This window comes from Mesocricetus auratus, unplaced genomic scaffold, assembly GCF_017639785.1.
Source record: "Mesocricetus auratus isolate SY011 unplaced genomic scaffold, BCM_Maur_2.0 Super-Scaffold_100023, whole genome shotgun sequence".
NCBI classification, from domain to species: domain Eukaryota; kingdom Metazoa; phylum Chordata; class Mammalia; order Rodentia; family Cricetidae; genus Mesocricetus; species Mesocricetus auratus.
In genome coordinates this window covers 11,157,340-11,180,975 of record NW_024429204.1, presented here as the reverse complement: position 1 = coordinate 11,180,975, position 23,636 = coordinate 11,157,340, and the positions used below count along the sequence as shown (strand labels likewise).

The window sequence follows — 23,636 nt, the reverse complement described above, 5'->3', positions numbered from 1 at the left end:
TGAGATTTAATTATTTTTAATTAGCCTGAAGTCAGTCCAACCTATATGAAGTATTTTTACTCTACAAGATATGAGTAAGGGCAAAACCAAAACAAAATAAAACACCAAATAAAGATTGAAGTGATAATTAGTTTGATTAGGAAAAAAGGTATTATAATCACTAGCTGTATAACCCTTTATTTGCTACATGTTAAGAAAGAGAAGGTGAGCATTCAACAGACAGACACACTGTAAACAACAAATGAACAAACACACACACACACACAAACAACCTTTAATATATACATCATAATATAAGGCCAAGTGTCAGCAACACCATGTTCAGAACACAGCTCAGCAAGCTATATAGAGTAACCATAAGCAACTATTTGTGTATTGGACACAGCTTGAAGGAGGCGTGTGATCCTGAGTTCCAAATGGGCAACGAAAGTTTTCTTAGAAAAAGCTTAGAGAAAGAGTTGTCTACTATCTGTTGAACATTCAAAGAGACCTATAAAACAACTGGAATGGGATTTAAAGGCATTTACTATCTTACCAAGACAGCAAAGAAAATAATTTGAAAGACTAATATAATTAAGATGTTCGAACAGAAAAGAAAAATAATGAGCCAAGTCTGAGTCTTATCTGTATGCTCGATATATTAGCGACTGTTGAAAACCGATTATGAAAATTAATAGGCCAACCTGGGGTAAATACTGAGGTTGAGGTCAATATGAAACATAAAGAAAGACTGTGCCTCAAAAAACAGTAACACATTGTTTAGTAGTCTGATCATGCTTTATGTGTAGGTATTAGCATTTGATTTTCTACCTCATTGGAATCCTTATGAAATGACTTTCTGAGGAGTGTCTTAATGTAGCAGAAAGAAAGGCAGCAATGAACTTGTCACACTGTGAGAATGTCTTAATGAGCTCAGTCAAGGCTGCCGGACCTCTTGAAGTTTGTTGACTATTTATTCTGAAGTCTGTAACTTATGTCCGCAAGGCAGATGCCATTCATGCAATTCTTTCTTGCACTGAAAACTTTTCTGTAGCCGTTTAGGACTGTATAGGATGGATAATCAAGTACGGTTAAAAAACAACTGAAAACTTTTATGTTAAAATTCACTAACGAAGCCGGCCGGTGGTGGCACACGCATTTAATCCCAGCACTTGGGAGACATTGGCAGGCGGATCTCTGTGAGTTCGAGGCCAGGCTGGACCGACAGCCTCCAAAACAATACAGAGAAATCCTGTCTCATAAAATCAAAAAAAAAATTCACTAACGATCCAAATTTCACATTCCTTTTTAATTTTCTAGAACACATTGAAACTGTTTTCATTCAATTTGTAAATTATTTGAGTTTTTTCATTTTGTTTCTAAAAGAAGCAGTGTTACTTTCATAGTCAACTCTAGAGCTCAGTTAGAATTAATAAGGGTATGTTTATCAGTATACTTTATAGCCACATTCAAAAATCTGAACAACATTTCTGGTCCATTTTCTTTTTAAATATTTCAAGTTTTCCACAGTGAAAGAGTAGCCTTATATTCCTACAATTCACTCTTTATGTTTTCTATTCTTGTACTATTTGGAACCATTAACCCCAAATATTAAATTATCTCAAATGTTAAACTGCACTCTGAAATTAATAAATATGTATACCATTTATCTATTTTAGTAAATTCCAACTAGTATATTTGACGTTTTCAAGTATAGTTCATTTAAACAGATTGTTAAGATCATGATCTCATTATTTTGATGGAAAAGAGTTCTAATACAAAAATTGTAGAATTTGTGCATGCTATTGGAAAATGGCACATGATTTATTTCATATCAAAACCATAACAATTTTGTGTTCTGCTGTTTTATTGATCGTCAAAGTGTCCCCATTGGAAACACAGAAAGTGTGGTATAACCTAAACTTGAAAACACTTAACAGTGTTGTATACAGGATGTTTTATTATAGTCATGTCCTTCATTTTAATCGAAAGCTTTGGTTTATGTTGTCCTTAACCTTTATTTATGGACAGTATGGATTTATTTATGCACAATATGATTCACAGCGAACAATGCAACACTAAAAACCCCACGATCTTTGTTTACTTTTAAAATGACATCTTTGGAGTAATAAAGACCTAATAATTCACTTATTATCCATTTTGGAATCTAAAATAAAATATGTATCTGTATTATTTGTATTGATACACAACAGATATGAACCCAAGATTAAAATTTGTTGTCTTTGGGGAAGACAATAGAATGTAATTACATTGTTTTGTTATTCTCTGGATATCTTATATTGAAGAAGCAATATAATTTAAGAGTTTGTGTGTCAGCCAGCGTATATGACATAACGCCAGGAGCTGCAAGATGACTACTGACTGGAAACTATATAAAGTTCTTATGGCTTAATTACTTCCCTGAGACCAGAAAGACCTTTGTATGACACACTCATTGAAAGAGTGGTATTTTATTACAGGTCCATGTACCCGAGTGACTTAAAAGTTTAGAATGAGAAGAAAATGAGTTGAAAGGAAGGAGAATAAATTATGGGACTAGCATATAGATAGAAGGAAAGTACAAAAATAATTAGGAAAAGGTTAAGAAGTAAAAGGCAATACATGAATTATCTTTTATTTCATTATTTTTTCATAAAGAAGGCATTTTCAGTGTAATTGAAAGAAGAAATACATTCTATAAATTTTTAGTTCTTCACACCATATTCTAAGTAGTAGCTTAATGAAAATGGCATTTCACACAAATTCTGTCTATTGTCTTCTTTGTAGTTAGTGATCATAAAACAAGCATTTGTTAGTAAAAACATGGTTTCCATGTACGTTTGAAAATGCTTGTAACGATGCCTCCTTCCACAGTGCTGTGTCCAGCCAATGAATTACGACTGGATTCCACAGGAGTCATATTGAGTCCCGGGTACCCGGACAGTTACCCGAATCTGCAGATGTGTGCGTGGAGCATCTCCGTGGAAAAGGGCTATAATATCAGCATGTTTGTGGAATTCTTCCAGACAGAAAAGGAGTTTGATGTTCTTCAGGTGTATGATGGTAACCATGGGTTATATTTCCTGGATATTAAATTTAGTCCATATACTGTACACGTTCAGTAGAAACAATTGCTCCTGTCACTTTTACCATATATTTATATATACGTATGTATTAATTAAAGAGACTCCATTAAATATGAAGACTGTGGTTATCTTGATAACTTTTATGAATTGTTGTTTAAAGAAACCTTGAAACTGTTTAGTAAAATCATTTTGTATCAGGTTTCCCTTATTAGTCATAAGGTACATAGGCATAAAACCATTTTCATATTTCATACTTTTTAAAGTTTATATACACTGGAAATAAATGGGGATGCAGTTACTTATATATGTCTGTGTTATAATATTTTCTCTCTGTAGGTCCAAATATTCAGAGCCCAGTGCTGATTTCCCTCAGTGGAGACTATCCAGCTGCTTTTAATGTAACGAGTAATGGTCATGAAGTATTTCTTCAGTGGTCCGCAGATCATGGCAATAACAAGAAAGGTTTCAGGATAAGATACATTGGTATGTGATGTTTTGAATTTTAGTAACTACTCACCTCCTTCCTTGTTGAGGCTGTTTTAGAATGGGGATTAAGAAAGGCTCAACATGGGGCTAGAGAGATAGCTTAGCAGTTAAGAGCACTGGCTTCTCTTCCAGAAAACCCAGGTTCAATTCCTAGCACCTACATGGCAGCTCACAACTGTCTGTGATTCCAGTTGTGGAGAATCTGACACCTTTCCCCAAGACACACACACTGTATGCATACATATATGTAGGCAAGACACCAATGCATATGAAATAAATAAACTTAAGAAAGGCTCATTGGTTAAGAGCATGTATTTTCTAAGGATCTGTATTCATTTCACATGGTGGCTCACAATTTTCCGTATCTCTAGTTACAGGCACTCTGACACCCTCTGTTGGTCTTAGCTTGCAGTAGGCATGGGTACAGTGCCCATGCATATATACAGGTAAACATTTATACACAGAAAATAAGAGAAACAAATTGAAAGAGACAGAGGAATCTTGATATTATCCAGTTGGTGTTAATAAGAGTTACAGACTCTCCTTTGTTGTTTTTTGATTAATTTGGGGTGATCTCTCTCTGTGCATCAATTTCTTTCTGTGATGAAGTAATTCCATTCTCTCCTTAGTTATCTACCACATTATAGAGATAGGGTGGGGAAGGTCTCAGTTATCTTTAGGAGGCTGGCCACCAGGATTTTGATCATTTACCAATGAGTATTTGGACAACACAAATTTAAACTAGTGTATTTTTTAAAACCTATTTTGGGAGATGGCACAAGGGTGTCAGGGAGGACCTGGCAAGAAAGGGAAGCAAGTGTGATTGGGTACATTGTATGAAATTCCCAAGTAATCAATAAAATTGTTATGTTGGGAAAATAAGTTCCAAAGGTGTCTACACCTTGGTTAATTAATCTGAATGTCTCAGTTCTTTTTTTTTCCAATAGAACTGTCTCTCTTGCAGAAAAAAATGTTATAGTGTTGTCTATGAATCATTGATCCTTTAAATATTTAACATTAAATAAGTTTAAGAAGAACCAATTATATTAGTTATTCTCCATCTTTTATAATAGGTGATAATTCTCTTAATTTTTGAAAGATAGGACTTTGAACACATTGAAAAACCACAATTACAATTTTTTATTATTGTTCCTTCAGACTGAATAATGATTGGAAAGTTGTGGGCTCATGATAGATATTTCATATCAAGATGACACCACTTTTTCTGTTCTTTACTTTTTATAATAAGATACACTATTTTTGATACAATAATTGTTTTTGGAGTCATTTTACTATGGACTGTTCTCCATTATAGGAGAGATGTATTTTTTCATCTATAATCCTAGATGGTAATAAAGACTATGAATCTGGGTTGGAAGAGTATCCAATAATCAACTGCATATGTCTTTCTTCAGTGTTGAATTTGTGCTTCCTGGGATACTGATTGCTATGACTTGCTTCAAATTAAATGTTTTATAATAGCTTTGATATAAGTGTGAATGATTAACAAATTTTGAACACATTTAAAAAGCACAATTAAAAACATTTTAGTGTTGTTCCTTTGAACTGAGTAATAATTATAAAGTTGTATATATATACATATATAGATATACATTTCATAGCAAGATGCATTTCACTAATAGAACTATATACTCTCATTTATTTGAATTTAAGTATACTTAAACATGTGCACATAAATATGTACATATAATATGCAAGTAAAGTAATTCTTCCTAGTTACTTTTATTTTAAAAGAATGAATTATAGAGCTAGGCGATGATGGTACATACCTTTAATCCCAGGATTCATTAAGAGGTAGGTGGACTTCTGTTAGTTCAAGCCTCCCTCGCTATATGAAATTGACCCAGTCCTAAAAGAAACAGCTTACACAAAGCTGATCTCAGCATTTGGCATCACACACCTTTAATCCCAGTACTAGAGAGGTGCAGACAGGAGGATATGGCTGGGTTGAGAAAGGAATATAAGGAGGAGGAGACAGGAATTCAGAGCTTTTGCCTCTGAGGATTCCTGGAGACAGGGTTGCCATTTCAGCTGGGTAGAGGTAAGATCTACTGGCTTGGCTGCTTTGCTTCTCTGATCTTCAGTTTGAAGCTTGAACCACAAAGCCAATCTATGGGTCTTGTAATTTTCATGCAACATGTAGGTTTTTGTATTATAAAGAACATAAATTAAGAGGTTAGAAAGCAAAAAAAGAATGAATTAGTCATTGTAATTAAATAGTAGCATTAATTTGCTTACAAATTATATAGCTTAATAAATCTGAAGACAAAAGAACATTCTTAAAATTAAATATAAGCTTGAGGGACTAAGATTGTATTTAATCAGTGTTCTAACCACATGAAATACATCAATTTTATTTTATTATTCTTGTGCTCAAAATATTTGGATTTTGCCACATTAAGTTTTCTTTTACACAATTATAAAAAATAAAGGAGAATTGATAAAAGAATTTAAAACATCAGATTGATTAATATCCATGACAAATTCTGATATGGATATAAAGAACAACACCAATTTTAGCTACCAAGAAATGTTGACATGTTAAATATATACATTTTCCTGTTAGAAGTGACAGTTTGTGACCTATAAATTCTAAATCCAACCTATTTATCACTGTTTACCTCAAACTTTCTATGTCCTCGGATGAGAGTGATATTTCAAAAGTTAACCATATCATAACAAGCTGAATGGTCTCCAGAGTATGTATGTATATATATATATATATATGTATATGGTAAAACTACTTGACATTATCTTTTGTCATTTCAGATGTCAGAAAAAAGTTTTACTTTATTGGCAATTTTTAATAATTCTATAAATATTCCATCAGAAAGGAAACTATAATAAAGTAGCAAAGATGATCATGAAATAGGAAGGCCCACTTTAATGCCAGTCAAAATGAAACTCAAGCCTTACTATGACACAGGTCTCTAGAAACAGCTTCAGTGTGACATCTCAACAGTACACTCTAATGTTTACTCCCAAGCTGTGACATTTAGACCCTTCAAATACCAGGTAATTCAGTTTCTTGTATTTGGGGCTATATTGCAGAGCTTTTGGACATCCACAGGTGACAGAAAGCATTTCAAAGCAGAAGACATGTTAGGCGACAGTAAAAATTGTGTGACAGTCTAGGGATACCCAAGCATCCTACAAGCCATGTAAGTAGACATGCTTAAAGAGGTTAGCATGTACAATGGTCATTGAAATTAAAATAACAACTCATTTTTACGTAAGCATTAATACATAGCTGTTCATAAGCTTGGATGACAGAGAAACTTCTAATTGTTAATTAAGCAGTGATTGTTTTCCCGTTGACAAGCCTTCTACTGCAGCACACCAGAGTCCCCACCACATGGATACATCATCAGTCAGACAGGTGGACAGCTGAACAGTGTGGTTCGTTGGGCTTGTGATCGAGGCTTCCGACTCGTTGGCAAGAGCAGTGCCGTGTGCAGGAAGTCCTCCTATGGGTATCATTCCTGGGATGCTCCAGTGCCTGCTTGCCAAGGTGAAGTATCTCATCCCAAAATAGAAACAAGCATTAAGTAGATTGACCTTATCTTTTCTATGTTAAGCACAAAATAGACAATATCCAACACAGATACTCAGAAGCACATCATAGAGCCATTCCTGGAAATGAATAAACAAAATAAAGACATTAAATTGGCTTTGAGAGACATTAAGTTTGATAAATTTTCTTTGATGTTATATAATTATTGTGTCATAAGTTTTTGCTTAAATACAAACTTTATCCACACGCTTACTACATCCGTCTTCAGTCTTTTCTTTCTTTCTTTCTTTCTTTCTTTCTTTCTTTCTTTCTTTCTTTCTTTCTTTCTTTCTTTCTTTCTCTTTCTTCCTTCCTTCCTTCCTTCCTTCCCTTTACTTCCTTCTGTCCTTCCTTTCTGATTGGGAGGTGGCACTGAGAGATTTCCACAGAAGCTTTCACTGTCTCTCATTCTCAGTTATGAGTCTGCTGTCATCAATACCATTGCAAAATGAGCTTCACTAGCTAGCACAGCCAGTGACAGCATGGATCAAGGACTTCCACATAGCCACTGGGGGCTTCATGAAACGCGGCCATCAACCTCTTCCCTGGTGGCAGCCCCGATCAAGGGCATGCGTCATCATGATCTCCAGTGGCAACACAGACCCTGTATATCAACAAGGCCTCGAATCACCAATGCCAGCTTGACCTCGGGCGACAATTTGGATGTTAGGCAGCCGCAGCAGCAAAGACCACAGACATAAGGATGGCCACCAAAAGCTTTACGGACCGTGGAGGTCTTTGCAGTGGGCTTAATCAAGAAAATTAGCCATGCTTCATCTTGGAGCTCAGAGTCAGGGTGATCATACCCGATGGCTGGGCAACACATCCAGGAGTAGAACCTGCATGAGTTCCAGCCTGCTGCCCATTACCCTCTCAGCCCAACTATAAAATCTATTTTCTTGGCATTCTGTAGAGAAGCAACCATGACAGCCTCCCAGGGATGATTCTCCTGAACAAATTCTATTCAATCTTTCTCTTTTTTTGAGCTGGGAAGTTGTATTATTCAAACTTCATTGGAGTAATTATATACATATATTTGATAAATATTACATAAAATTAAGAATTTTTACAGATTTATTATATTGGCTTTAGTAAAGTGGAATTCATGAGAGACAATTCATTAGAGTTGCCTTAGAAGTTGTGTTTCAGCTAGTCCAACAAAGACTGTCTACAATGTAAACAGTAACGCAGTAGATTTTCAGACTACTAGGATGGATATTTCACCTGGTCTTTAGTATACCATAGTGTCTTAAATGAAGTAGGCTCCAATACCAGTGAATCAAGAGTGAGAACGAACAGGCAAAGAGAGACACTCTATCTGGCATGGGCATTGGAATCCTCAAAGCCTGTCTCTAGAGACACACCTCCTCCAATAGGCCACACCTTCTCATGTTTCCAAAGGGTTCAAGTGGAACTAAGCATGGAAGTGTACGGGCGACATTTTTTATTCAAACCACCATAGGGAAGCTGAGCTACCTACGAATAAGATATTTGTCCAGTTATTTGACTATGGCACAATTTACTCTAGCTCTAAAATATAACCAGTTTTTCTAGACACACTAGGAATTTATACTCCTTATCTTACCACCTGGAATTTTTACTATTTAACATTTATCTTAATCGCCTGGGTTCAACAATGTGTATGTGTTCATGTTCATGTTCTTGTGCATGGTTGTGTTCACGTGTGGCTTGTGCACCTTCAGATGTGTTTATATATGTGAGCATATGTGTGTGTTTGTGTGTGTGTGTACTCAGTAAATACCAGATCATTGGCAAGCAGTATTGGGGAAAGAGAGCCTATTTTTTTTTTTTTTTTGGTTTTACGAGACAGGGTTTCTCTGTATTGTTTTGGAGACTGTCGGTCCAGTCTGGCCTCGAACTCACAGAAATCTGCCTGCCTCTGCCTCCCGAGTGCTGGGATTAAAGGCGTGCGCCACCACCGCCCAGCTGAAAGAGAGCCTATTAAAATTACAATTGCCCACATGAATAAGTAAAAATATAAATATTGATGAAACAGGTATCATGGGACCATTTATTTTTCCAACAGTAGGGTAGAGATTCTTTAATTATAGAAAGAATAATAACATAATTGTTTGAAATTGCTTATGTAATTTCTAGATTCAGCATTGCTTTACTCTTCAGGATCTTTAGGTCAGTAAATTACAGTAGATCAGTCCATTCTGTAATATTTATTCTTCTGTTCGGTTTTGCATAGTTTGTATTGACTTGACTAAGTTGTACTCATTACGTTCCATTCATGTGTATATACGAATTAAGTACATGATGGATTGTACAAAACAAATAAGTAGTAACAAGCTTATTCTGAATTAAAGAATTGAGAGACAGAAATGGCTTTCATAATATTTAAATGATGCACACTTTTGTGTACCTTATGTATTTTGCTCTGTTGAGAAAAGTATGTATAGAATTATTTAAATATAACCTATTTCAGAGCCTAAAACCATTTTGATTTTTAAAGTAATACACTAAAGTAGATATACTAGGTAATACAAACTAAGTTAACTTGGTGTTGATGTGACATATATATATATATAATTTTATTAATATGCTTTAATAAGTATGGCAAGTGGAAGTACAAATACTATTATTCTTTCCTTTTTATTGAAAAGGGATATTTTTCACAGATGATATATCTTGATTATGGGTTTCCATCCCTCTACTCCTCCAAGTCCTTCCCTACTTCTCACTACTTCCTGTTTACTCCTTTTCTGTCTCTCATTAGAAAACAAACGAGCTTCTAAGAGATAACAGCAAAATGAAATATAAGATAAAAGCTAACACATCACAATAGCACAAAACAAACAACTGGAGGAAAAGAGCCCAAGAAGAAGCCCAAGAAAAAGACACCAATATGTTCATACAGTCAGGAATAATAGCACTGAACTGGAAGCCAAAATACATACAGAAAATCCTGTAGGGTAGAGAGAAAAAAATAGGTAAAATAAAAATAACATAAAATTGAAAAAAGAAAAGAGTAAAGAAAAACCATGACAAGATATTATGTGGCAAGAAACCTCCTAAGATGCCACTGAGTTCATTTTGTGCTGGCTCTTTATTGATGGCCGTGTGGCCTACCCTTAAGAGTAGTTTCTTTCCCTGGTGTGACTCCATTTGTAAAAAACTACATTTTCATTTGTAAGTTGTTATCAATTAGAGGTAGCCTCTGGATTAAGGACAGGGGTGGGTGAGCACTTCTCCTTTTAGCTCTGGGACCCATCTGGGACAGACCAGAGCAGTCTCTGTGGATGCTACTTCAGTGTATGTGAGTTAATGAGTGTTGCTGATACTGATTTAGATGGCATTGTGTTCTTGTATTCTCCATTCCCTCTTGTTCTTATGATCTTTCTGCCTTCTCTTCCCTCGGGTTCCTTGACTCCCACGGGAATGAATTTGATGGAGACTTCCCATCTTGGGCAGTTTCAAAGTCTCTTTCTCTCTGCTTAATGTCTGACTATTGGTCTCTATGTGTGTTCCCTTCTGCTGCAGGGGAAACCTCTCCGATGATGCTGTGCTATGCTACTTTATTTTACCTTATTTTTTCATTTCTTTTTAGCACAGTAGTGTTTGGTTTTATAATAAGTCCCTGGGATATCTAGGTTCTTGGTCATCCAGGCAGTGCTGGATATGAATTCCAACTCATGGAATGGGCTTTACATAAAATTATATATTATTTGTTAACCCCACAATGTTTGTGCAATCATTGTACTTAGAATGTCTTGCAGGTAGACATCATTGACGATCAATGTTTTTGAGGCTGCACAAAAGAATCTTATTTTATTTATGGTTTTAAATGCTGTCAGATATTGGTTGGGGGTAATTATATGATTGTTTATCATCTAGGAAATGCACTTTGTGTAAGTGTTTGGCAAACACGGACAAGAGTCAGTATATAGAATTTCTCTGTAGTATTTTGACAGCATATGAAGTGATATACATGTAAATAGATAACTATGTCAACACAGCATAGAAAACTGATGCTCACTTAAAGTAAATGTGTTACAGGTTAAAACTGAGCATCAAAAATGAAATTTAGAAAGATTCTAGTTATGTTTAAGAGAATGAATCCTGGCCTGCTATTTATCAAACAAGTCCCATGTGAGTTATACTATCATTAGTGCCTATCACATGCTGGGACTGTACCCATGACAAAGCAAAGGCTTTTGGGTACCCTTTTATTTCTGGAAAACATAGAAATAAGAATTTCTATTTCCCTTACCTAATGTTTAGTAGTTGTGGATTAGTACATTAAATTAGGCAGTCTCACTCAGTCTGTGCCCTGAGAGCAAAACACCACTAAACAACACCCAACTTGCATTCCCACATAGTCTTTATGAACACTACTACCAAGATGCATGATTATAAAAAGCGAAAAGAGAGACCAAGAGACAAAGCAAGAACAGTATACAGAGTCACCAACTTAAATCCTTATTATCAGCTTAAACTAAATTATTCAATATGTACAGTTCAGAAAGTTCTTTTGGGACCTACTGTGACTTTCTTTTTGAAACATGGAAGAATCCCAGAAAATTTCCCATCTTAGACAGTTACAGATTTAATGAAGTCATTTTGCATTCCCTGATGCCATAATTGTATGTATGCGTTCATTCTAGCAATTTCCTGTGGGATTCCGAAAGCCCCGACAAATGGGGGAATACTAACAACAGACTATTTGGTTGGAACTCGAGTTACCTACTTTTGCAATGATGGATACAGACTGTCATCCAAGGAGCTCACCACAGCCACTTGCCAGTCAGATGGAACATGGAGTAATCACAACAAGACCCCTCGCTGTGTTGGTAGGCAAAGTCATTTAAATTTGTCAGTAGTGTACAATCTGTGTGTCACATGGCTTGAAGCTGTGTGTACTCTTGACTTTTAAAAGCAAATTCCTTAAGTGTACTAGGATGTAAATAAAAGTTAATTTACATCTCTTTTGTACCATGAAATACTGAAGGACAGTAAACAGGTACTTTAGTTATTTCTACAAATTCTAAAATATGTATAGGTATCAATTGTGATATTTTATTTAGTGTAACTAAGTTTCATTTGATTTATAAAATGCCATTTATTATTAAATTATATACAGAACTTTTAAAAAGTATATTTGCCTTAATGATGTTCTATTCCAATAATGCAAGCTCTAAGTTTATTTTCAATAAACTAAGCTTCATCAGTTCCTTGGGAAAGAGAAATAATTAGTAAGTAATGAAAAATAATAAACACATTTTATTTTGTAGACCACAATAGAGAATGAACTAAAGCAATGGCAACATAAAAGATCTGCATTTAGGTGTCTGTAAGTAATGGGATGGATACTTTTGCTTTGCTAACATCAATATTCTTTCCTTTTGTACAGTTGTTACATGTCCAAGCATCAATTCCTTTACCTTGGAACATGGAAGATGGAGAATTGTGAATGGATCACATTATGAATATAAAACCAAGGTGGTTTTCAGCTGTGACCCTGGCTATCACGGACTTGGTCCTGCTTCAATTGAATGCCTTCCTAATGGTACTTGGAGTTGGAGAACTGAAAGACCGTACTGCCAAAGTATGCCTAGCTTGTTTTAGCAGTTCTTTTGAGTTTCTACTTTTTCAGGGTCTAATAAAAACCATCTAAATAAACAGAGATAGTCAGTTGAAATTTTCCCAACTTCCTTAGCCAATTTGTTAGTTTTTAAATCATTCTTTTAACCTGATTTGAAAACAAGTCTATGTAAAAAAAAATCACAAGACAACCATTATTTTAAATATAAAAATGATAAAGTGAGTGCTTGATTTTTAATAAATTTTGTACTAGATATAACTAGCTATATATCTAGTGGATATAGAAGTATCTGTAGATAACATTTCCTTGTAAGAATGTATGTGATTTACAGTTTGCTTTCTAAATCTCTATGCTAGCATAGATTTTTGCTTGCTCTGTGGCATAAGATAATAAGGTTAAAAAATAATGATAACAAATATAGATTTCTAAAGGTTTCAGTGGCTTCCAATTCATACACCTATGCTCAACCTTCAAACTTAAAGGAAGACTTGGACTAATTAATTATACTCTATCCAAACATAAATCCAAATATTAAACTATGCCATTTCCTCTGTCCATTCTCTCACATTCACATTTGATTTCCAAATGCCAATTTTCAGATTTAAGAAATCACTTCAAAGACCACTCGAGATGTAAGGGCAGCATGCTAATCTTGACAAGTGCAGGTAAACCATGTCTCACTTGTGTTTACTTATTGTTTTTAAGTTATCTCCTGTGGAGAATTACCGACACCTCCAAATGGAAATAAGATTGGAACGCAAACTTCCTATGGATCTACAGCCATCTTCACGTGTGATGTGGGATTCATGCTTGTGGGTTCTGCTGTGCGGGAATGTCTTTCCTCTGGGCTGTGGAGTGGATCTGAAACCAGATGTCTAGGTACGGGTTTTTAAATCACTTTTTACCTCCCTTCCTTACCAACCAGCCCACATTAAGAGGAAACTGAACTTATTCCCTGACACGAGGTGGCAACTTGGATTCATGTGGGAAGATTATAAAAAATCAGAAGAGGTTTTACACTAACACGTATCATGATAGAAAACAGATAATGCTTGAAGTCATTCAGAAAGTATTTTTCATTTAAATTTTTTAAAATTTCAGTTTATATTCCTACCACAGTTATCCCTCCCACCCCTCCTCCCACCCCCTTCAGCTCCCCACCAGCCCACCCCCAGTCTACTATTCCTCACCATTAAGGGCTCCCATGAGGAGTCTACATAGCCTGGTACAATAGGTTGGGGCAGGGGCAGGTCCCTCTCCAATTCATTAAGACTGAACATGGCCTCCCACCATAGGGAATGGGCTTCAACCAGCTGGGCCATGTACCGGGATTCTATCATGGTCCTACTACCATTGAGCATGGCATCTCACCCTATGGAATGGGCTCCAACAAGTTAGCTCAAGTACCAGGTTTGTATTGTGGTCCTTCTGCTAGGGGCCCCTCTGATAGTTCAAGCTTCACAACTGTCTCCCACATTGTTCGATCCCCTGGACTCCCCACAGTTGTTGGTCTAGAGTTCATGAGTTTCGCGAGCTTGGTTCAGTTGTCCCTGAAGATTTCTCCATCATGAACTTGACCTCCCTTGCTCATATGCTCCCTCTTCCCTCTCTTCAACTGGATTCCCGGAGCTCGTCCGGTTATAGATTATGGATCTCTGCTTCTGGTTTCAGCAATTACTGAATGAGGGCTCTATGATGATAGTTGGGGTAATCATCAATCTGATTACAGGGGTAGGCCAGTTTAGGCAGATGGTGATTTTTGGGAGAATCGTGTGCTATTATGGTGCAGACTGGCTTTCAGTGGTGAAAAGGAAAGGGTTTTAACTAATTACTGAAAATATCTGTACATAGAAACTGGATTAACACCAGCCGGTTCACTCTAATCCACATTCATTTCTCCTGTCAATGTTTTGCTCAAGATGATTAAGGGTAGAAAACAAATCTGTACTTCAGTCTCTTTTATTTTGTAAAATTGTAAGATGTTGTAAAGTATTCAATTAAAACCATTAAAATCTATTTTTCAGCTGGTTTTAGACAATCCGATACTTTTTTGCCCTTAGAGCTTTCTCAAAAATCTGTTCAGAAACAAAAGTGAACTATTTTATTATGAAAAGAATAGTATAGTTTATGTCACACCCCCACTCTGAAGAACTTCAGTAACTTCTTTGATATCAAAAGATTACTATGATTTCTGTTTATTTTAGTTATCCAAATTAATTTTTAGATATGGCATAAAACATATAAGTGATAGATAATGTTTGTTCATTCATTTGCTGGATATTTTATGTATTAATTTTAACACTGCTTCATAGTATACACTTTTAAAAAATGCTATTTTAGAGTGACTGGTAGAAGTGTCTTGTTATCATAAACCATGTTTCTAATAGTTTGAAAATGTTTACCTAAATACAACATAATTTGAAATATAAAAGGTTTAGTTAGAGTAAAACCTTATTTTTAACAGCTATAATTAATTGTAAAATACATTTCTTTATGGGGGAGGACTTCACAGTATCTACTAAAAGACCACCCCATAAAATGTAAACAAATACAATTGTAGAATATTAATATGTGATAAAGTGGTCAAAATATGCTTTAATATATGCTGAAGTAATTTACTTATGCTTATTTCAAGTCAAGATGCCTTAGTTTGCTTATAATTTGGGTGATTTGTATATAAGATGTCTAAGTAATATATTTTATAGTTACACAATTCACTTAACAATTGTAATTTATGTGCTCTTTTGTGATAGTGTGTGAAGTTTCTGGATTTACCACCACAATTATGCTTTGACAGTGTTCCCTGGAAAAAAAGTACTGAAGAAATATTTATGAACAAACCATACTTTAAATCTATGGAGACAATATCATTGTAGAGCAATATATAGCAACAGTTATATTGTTGGCATTTAATATAAAGCCATAATGAGACAGGAGACAAAAGGGTTGCCAACAGTGTACTCCTCCAGTCTTGCACTAGAAATTGACCTTCTAACTCAGAAACTCTTGGCGTAGTGGGTCCAGCAGAGTATTCTTTTGATCACTTGTTCTGGATACAGTGACTTTATTTCCTAGTTCTCAGTGATTTGTGTATATTTCTTAGTTGGAAGACCAATCCACAGCAGATGCTTACATGTCTTTGATCTATTACAGAACAAGCCCTTTGCTGTAGATGCTTCAATACTCACCTATCTTTCAAAGCTTTAAAATATACTTGTCAATGTATCTCCTCAATTAATGTTAAAATAAATCATATAAATCAGTATTAAACATCTTAGCATCTGTATGATTAGGTACAAATCAATATTTGCTAATGGTTCATGCTGTCTTCTTCACATTTTTCTTTTTTATTTTATTGAGATAGGGTCTTTCTACATAAATCCACCTGCCTCTGTTTCCAGATTGCTGCAATTAAAGGCATGTGTTGTCAGCATGTATGACCATGATGCCACCATGTCCCATTCAGTTCTTATTCTGTTAAAAAGAATGTGTTATGATATATGCAATTGTATATGTATTTTATATACATATATATGATATATATATACATATGTACAGTATGGCATGATATATAGGTATTTTGTATTCAGTATGAAGCTAGATTAAGGCATTTTACACCATATGTTAGTTCTTCCTGTTATAGAAATTTTGTATGAATGAAATCCTAAATATACTAAAGGCTTCCTGAATTCTGCTCCACCTTACTGTGGTAGGTATCCACATTAGCTGTTTCCATTCCAGCTCTGAATTCCCTTAATGAATAAGCTACCTTATAATTAGTCTCTGTTGATAGTCATCTGAGCATTGTCTCATCTGGGGAATGTTTGTATAAATTTGAATTTTAGTAAAAGATTTTTGGTAGTATATATATTCATTCCTATAGGTACTCAGAAATGAAATTCCTCTAAAGTTATCTAAACCCTCTTTGTCACCGGATTTGAATTTGCATTATTTTGTGGTTTTTTTTTGATGTGTAGCAAAATTTCATAGACTTTCAAGCCATTTTCAGATTTCCCTTTGTGATATAGGTGACTATTTCTATTGATAAACACATTTTAACATGAACCACAATTCTTAATCAGTTCTGGTTATCATACTGATTATTTCCCTTCATGAGCATTTCACCTAAACTGTGATTTACTTATTCATTTCTTACTAAGAACTTTTTGATGAGCATACATTTTCCACTTCATTAAAGAAACACCTTTCTTTTTTTTCTTATCATCTGCTTTCAGCTTATAGCTTTTTCCCTCCACCATTAATAAAAAATACTTTCTAGTAGGTTGCTCTAACAGGTTTCTAGGTCAATATAATATCTATTTGCTTTAAATGTGTTGGTGTACTATTTTATGATGTTAATATTAAGGTTGTTTTTCTTTCTGAGAGAATACACACACACACACTTTGTAAGATAATCTTAATTTTTCTTTTTCTTTTCAATTGTTGAAATTAATTATCATAAAGATCTTAATATCTTCCTTTGCTTTAAATCCTGTAGGTCTTGTATTGGCGTGTCTTCAACACTCTTAGGTATAATGGTTTCTAGTTCTTCTGTCAATAAAGTTGTTAGGAGTTTAACAGTTTTAGGGCTATTTTAGGAAAGCTTTAGCCAGGTGGCGATGCTGCATGCCTTTAATCCCAGCACTTGAGAGGCAGAGGCAGATGGATCTATGTGAGTTCCAGACCAACCTGGACTACAGAGTGAGTGCCAAGACAGGCTCCAAAGCTACAAAGAGGGAAAACAAAAGAAAGGTTTTATTCAATGATTACATTATTCAGTACTTTTTTTCTTATTTTGGATAATGACTTAAATATTTTCTTCTGTCTAAATTTTATATTAATTAAAACATAACAGTATTTCCCTCCCTCCTATAATTTTTCCTATGGCACACTTCCCATTCTTTTGCAAATCCATGGCCTCTTTTACTTAAATTATTACTGTTACATGGTTACATGCACACATATATTTAGGTAGACATAAATATGACTGTCTGGCTCTATTTCATATTGCTTGTGTGTGTGCATTTTTTTAAATGACTAATCACTCTGTATTGGATCTCTATTTGTGGAGGCTCATCCCTGAAGATGACAGATACTTCTTCCCTTGACAGTTGTTAATTCCTTACAACTCTTAATGTAGAATTGGGTCCCCGAGAGGCTTCCCCTATCCATAGCAACAAGCCAAATGGTGATTTCACTTTCCAGGTCTTGTTTAGGCCACCATTTTCTTGAGATTTCATAGGTGTAGCCTCCCTGTCATATATAGCACACATAATCTCACAGCAAGTTTCCAAATTCCTTAGCTCTTATCATCTTCTCGACCCTTCGGTCTGCACTATTCCCTGAGCCTTGACTATAGAGGTTGTGTTGGTCACGTATCAATTTTGAATCCGTACCCCATAGTCAGGGGCTTGTCTGGATTTTGACTGGTTTTGTCTTACACTACTGATCTTCATATGTTTCAAAAAGAAGCTCATTTGATGAGAAGTGAGGGTTACACTTATCTATAGGTGTTAGAGGTATTTGCAAAGCAGTTAGGAATTATCCTGGTTTAGGAGAGTGTCAGTAGTAGATCCTTCTCTCTCGGCTTTTATTAGCCAACAGTAGTGGCTGAGCCTGGGGGTTGCTTCTATCTTCTTTAACCCGTTGTTTATTTTCTTCTTCTTAAAGAAAAAAAGTGTAAAAAAGTAATGATCATATAACATCTTACTTTCTAATTAGAACACATTAACCAGACTGGGATTATACTCATTTAGTTAGGCTATATAGGTCCTGTGTTAAAACTGTCCTGTCTCAGAGGCACACTAGGAGAGTTAATATTAATAAATTTTCTCCCGAAATGCTTTTTATTCTTTATTCATCCAAGTTTTACTTGTCTGGTATTCATTTTGATATGTGAAATGCTTTGAATCATCTGTGACACCATTCTGCTAGGTGATTGTCTTTATCTCTAAATTCTTGTTGCTTTCAGAATGTGTCATAGTTACCTTTATGTTCATTAATTCCATATGATTGCTGAAATATTTAATAAATCTAAGTATGTATGCAAACAATTAAAATACTCAGTCACGCCACTATAATGCTTTTTGACAACTTTCAGCGGGTCACTGTGGAACTCCAGAACTCATAGTGAATGGCCAAGTCATTGGAGAAAATTACGGATACAGAGACACGGTTGTGTATCAGTGTAACCCTGGCTTTCGTTTGATTGGCTCCTCAGTGAGGATATGTCAGCAGGATCACAATTGGTCTGGTCAGCTCCCATCCTGTGTGCGTAAGTAAGCACGACAAAAGAAATCAGGGACCTCCCACGTTCTGAAATAGCCAACGAATCATGCATTTTACTAAGCAAGATAAAATTTTTATTGATTTACCTTATTTAGATTACCGTGTAAACCAAGTTTTTATGTGTTCATGTATACTGCAATGCGATAATCTTTCAGGATCCTATAACACTATGTATAGGTATACTATTACTTACATTTTGTATTCCTCACTTTTTTCCATCAAGACGCAGTCTAAGTCCAGAACCTCAGTGTTTGTTGTAAATATTTACAAGAGAACATTTGTGTGGGTATGACATATTCGCAGCATGTTTTTTAACACAAGGATTTCAAGTTGTTGACACCACTGTATAACAATGTCAACACTCTTGTGATGTGAGACTAGAAAGTTTTTTCTAGTGTGAATTCTTCTGGTGATGTGTTTCAGTAATTAGGATGCAATAGCTAACTCATCAGACAGTATCCTGATGAATTGTAATTAGTGGAGGAAGAAACAGCAGACATCATATGGTGAGCCATTGTACTGATGTCAGAACCAGGGCTAATTGTGTCAGATAATTCAAGTAATTTGCTCTTTCAGAACCCTATTTCATAGACATTTGAAAGTGCTTATCAGTATAGTTCCCTTTAGCTTCAGATCATCCTTTTCTTAAATATATTATTAAATATATGAACTATGAATAATGTGTTGTGATAAGTGATTAAAATAGTTTAACCAATATTACAAAGTTTTTATAGCTATATTTACAATGTTTTTAATCCAAACACAAAATTGTTTGGCTAAACATATGATTAGATATTTAAAACCACGCTTGAGAAAAAACACTTGACATTTCAGTAAACCTTTTGACAAATTTATGTATGATTTCATACATTAAAGATGATGGAAGAATGGTTTCATGGTTAAGAACATGGGTTTCTCATTTAGAGGACCCAAGTTTGGTTTCCAGCGCATACATGGTAGGTTCATAGCCATCAGCAATGCTGGACTCAGGGTGTCCAAAGCTCTTTATCTCTGGAATCTGCTGCCTGCAAATGGTATACAGACAAATAAAAACAAAAGAACACTCTGCCACACAATAAATTCAAAATGCATAAATAAAATGCATTTTGTATTTTTCTCTTTTCTGTTAATTCCTCCAATAGTTAGAGCTATGATTTTTGAGTTAGGAGGAATCTCTTTCTATGCATGAAATATCTCCATGGTAATGTTCTTCATCATAAGAAAAGACAGAGGAAAAAAGAGAAGGTAGTCTGGGTGTGGAACACTTACATGGAAAGGGGCTGAGGTAATCTAAACCAGGAAATAGAGAGCGGAGGTGGGCAGAGTAGCTTTGAGGCTTGGTGGGCTGAAGAACCACAAATGGTTAAAACTTTTCCTCCTCATCTTTGTTTCATGAGTCCTAAAGTGATGCTTGAATCTTTCAGGCTGGCGGTATGACATCTGCCCCAGAAATGCCTTTACGCTGGGCAGAATTCAACACGTGAATGTGCATGTATGCGTGTGTGTCTGTAAGATAGTGTGCATTTGTGTGTGTGTATGTATATGTGAATTTGTGTGTGTGCGTGTGTATGTATTATGTGTGTGAGTGCATGTGTGTGTGAATGAATGTGTGTGAGTATGCGTATGTGTGAATGTGGGTGTTGTGTGAGAGAGATTGTGTGCGTTTGTGTGTGAGTGTGCATGTACATGTGAAATTGTGAAGTGTGCATGCGTTTATGTGTGTGTGTGTAAATGTGTGTGAGTGCATGCGTGTATGTATGTGTGTGTGAATGTGTGTGTGTGAATGTGCATGTGTGTGAGTGTGAATGTGTGTACATGTGAGCGTGTGTAGGATCAAACTTAGAGCATTTTGCATGCTAGCCACGTGTTGCTACATGGGCTACACAGCCTTCCCTTGGGCGGAACTTTTCTGAGTGCTCATCTCTAAGTCAGTCCAGGTGAGGGTTTAAGTTGGACTGCCTCTGTGCGGCAGAGCATGAAGTGGAGTTTTGCTTCATGTTTTCGTTTTCAGTATTTCTGTCTCACAACCACCTGTGCCTTCCTACTGCAATCATAGTGTATCTTCCAAGGAAAACAGAGAATTCCCCACCCGCTCTTCTCACAGCTGCTGATTGAAGAGAAGCTTGACTCCATAAACCACATTTCCTTCTCCAGACTTCTTACAGCCTTGAAGTATTCCATATTTAGTATAAGTGCTATATAAAAAGTAAAAATATAGCTTAGTAAGGATAATTCTATTGCCTTTTCTTATTATCATCAATTCTCAGATGTACACGAGTAATATTGTGATTCATTTTAATTTTACCTGATTGTCCATATACTTTTTAATGTTAGTTAAATGTTAGTTTCCATCCCCAATTACTTACATTGATATTTTACGAATGTTGTCTAGCAAATGGCAGTAAAGACATCAACTCTTTCAATTTCAATATCATAGTATATGGATAAAGGCTTTACAAGCTTTAGAGATATGATGTGATTATTTTAACATGAGTTACACAAAAAATTAAATCAGTTACTAATTTAAGTAATATTTATAAATTATATCATTGTTATTTTTTAAAAATAAAATGATATTTAATGGGAAATGTGTTCGATATTGAGATTTTAGATAAGAAAGCCATAATAAACAATTATATCATCTTCTTAAGCACACACACACACACACACACACACACACACACACCACTACCACCACTAGGTAACTTAAAGACAGCAGTATTTAGTTGGGTCTGTACTAGAGTTTTTACATTTTTTTATCTAAATTCAAGCATAACTAAATAATGTCACTATTTGTTTTTTAATGATTAGGACTATAAATGAGACTAAGTCCTCGCGGGGGGGATGGTTTCTTTATTGATAATTTTAAGCAAGAATAAGATGCAGTTAAAATTCCAAGTGAGTAGGTTGACATTAACAACGCAGCTGAAAAATAATTGCCTGTGGGTCATTTAGATAGTACTAAGAGCAGCTCTGGTCTTTTCTGTACCCAATTATGAAGCGTTGTAACTGGACTGCTCTGATTAACGGAGTGAGCTGACACAGTAAAACCCTTCCTCCAAATGCAGGGTTGAGGAAAATTCAGCACCTCATAGAATTAATTCTAGGACCAGAACATAAAAAATGTTCCAAATAATTCTACTGAGCACATGATTTCTCAGTAAAAGTATTAAACAATGTCCAGTAAGACTGAATGGATTGGAGAATGATAGCAATGTTCATTTCAAAATATGACTAGAACTTCTAGGTTAGCACAATGTGGTGATCTCTGTTGTCCATGTTAACTTGTCTTGTTAAGACTATTACACTTTTGGCTGTAAATTTTTAATGGTAACTTTTTCTAAATAATATCAAAAATTATTTCAAAATTACATTGAAAAATGAATACAAATGTCAAAACCATTAAAATAAACTTGTCAGTTGATGTTTGCTGAAGGCATTTAGAAGTGGATAATCTCCTTTTTTCTTTTTCTTTGGATTTCTGAGACAGGGTTTCTCTGTATTGCTTTTGAGGCTGTTCTAGAACTTGCTCTGTAGACCAGGCTGGCCCCGAACTCACAGAGGTCCCCCTGCCTCTACCTTCCGTGTGCTGGGATTAAAGGTGCGCACCACCAATTCCCAGCCACATTTAGAAGTGGAAACTCCTGTAATTACATTGATTTTTTTTGTATTTCAGTAGTAGTTCATGATATACAAACAAGAGAAATAAAAACAATACAGAAGAAATCAAGCATGTGAAATATTCAACATATATAGCACTTGATTGAAATTACTGTAATTAAATATATTAAAATATATTTCATGCTTAGAAAACTTTGTTGTACAACCATGAAGAACTTAGTCCTGCTCCCTGTACCCATGTAACTAGTAAGACATGGTCTTGCTTGAGTCTGTAACCCCGGGATTTGAGAGACAGAAGGGTTGCTGGGACTCGCAGGCTTCCAGCCTTGTCAAAAGACTTGAGCTCCAGGTACAGGGAAAATTGGCAGAGTGACAGAGGGGGACAACACACACCTTCATCTGGCCTCCATTCATACATTTGCACACACGTGTGCAAATACGCCACCTGCACACTCATCGCACACACATACATGCACACAAAGCAGTCTCCAAAAAACACAATCTAATTTTTGTACCTCTGTATTTTACTGATTTTCTATACCTTTGTTAGTAAAAAATGCTTTGTGTATATCCACATATCAGCTGATTTTTCTACTTGTAAGTGATTGAAGATAATTGCCATGCGATGACTGATGATTTTTTTTCCTCTTTTCCCCAATGATTTAGCTGTTAGCTGTGGTCACCCTGGTAGTCCGATTTACGGAAGAACGAGCGGAAATGGGTTCAACTTCAATGACGTGGTAACATTCTCTTGCAACGTTGGGTATCTTATGCAAGGGCCAACCAAGGCGCAATGCCAGGCCAACAGGCAGTGGAGCCACCCTCCGCCTGTGTGCAAAGGTATCCAGATCATCACATTCCATCATGGGTCATGCCGCCATGTCTGTAGAGGCATAGGCCGTGAATCTCAGCGTCCAGGAAGAGCAGTAGGGGATCATTAACTCATAGCACCAAAGGCTTCTGTATTGGTAGCATCTCATCTCATGTTTTTAACGGTTAATTCTTTCATTTTATTTTTATCCATTTACTTATG

The 23,636-nt window shown here is 35.5% G+C and overlaps 1 protein-coding gene across 5 annotated transcripts in view; it reads left to right on the top strand.

Moving 5' to 3' along the window:
• The window catches only part of Csmd3 (CUB and Sushi multiple domains 3), a 1,035,998-nt gene that overhangs the window by 958,353 nt on the left and 54,009 nt on the right, over window positions 1-23,636 (top strand). For all 5 annotated transcript variants that reach the window (XM_040730388.1, XM_040730387.1, XM_040730386.1 and 2 more), the window contains 8 exons: window positions 2,854-3,042; window positions 3,402-3,548; window positions 6,895-7,083; window positions 11,757-11,942; window positions 12,503-12,697; window positions 13,400-13,573; window positions 18,795-18,968; window positions 23,270-23,443. In XM_040730388.1, the coding sequence (XP_040586322.1) occupies window positions 2,854-3,042; window positions 3,402-3,548; window positions 6,895-7,083; window positions 11,757-11,942; window positions 12,503-12,697; window positions 13,400-13,573; window positions 18,795-18,968; window positions 23,270-23,443 (1,428 nt within the window). The remainder of the gene's footprint in view (window positions 1-2,853; window positions 3,043-3,401; window positions 3,549-6,894; window positions 7,084-11,756; window positions 11,943-12,502; window positions 12,698-13,399; window positions 13,574-18,794; window positions 18,969-23,269; window positions 23,444-23,636) is intronic.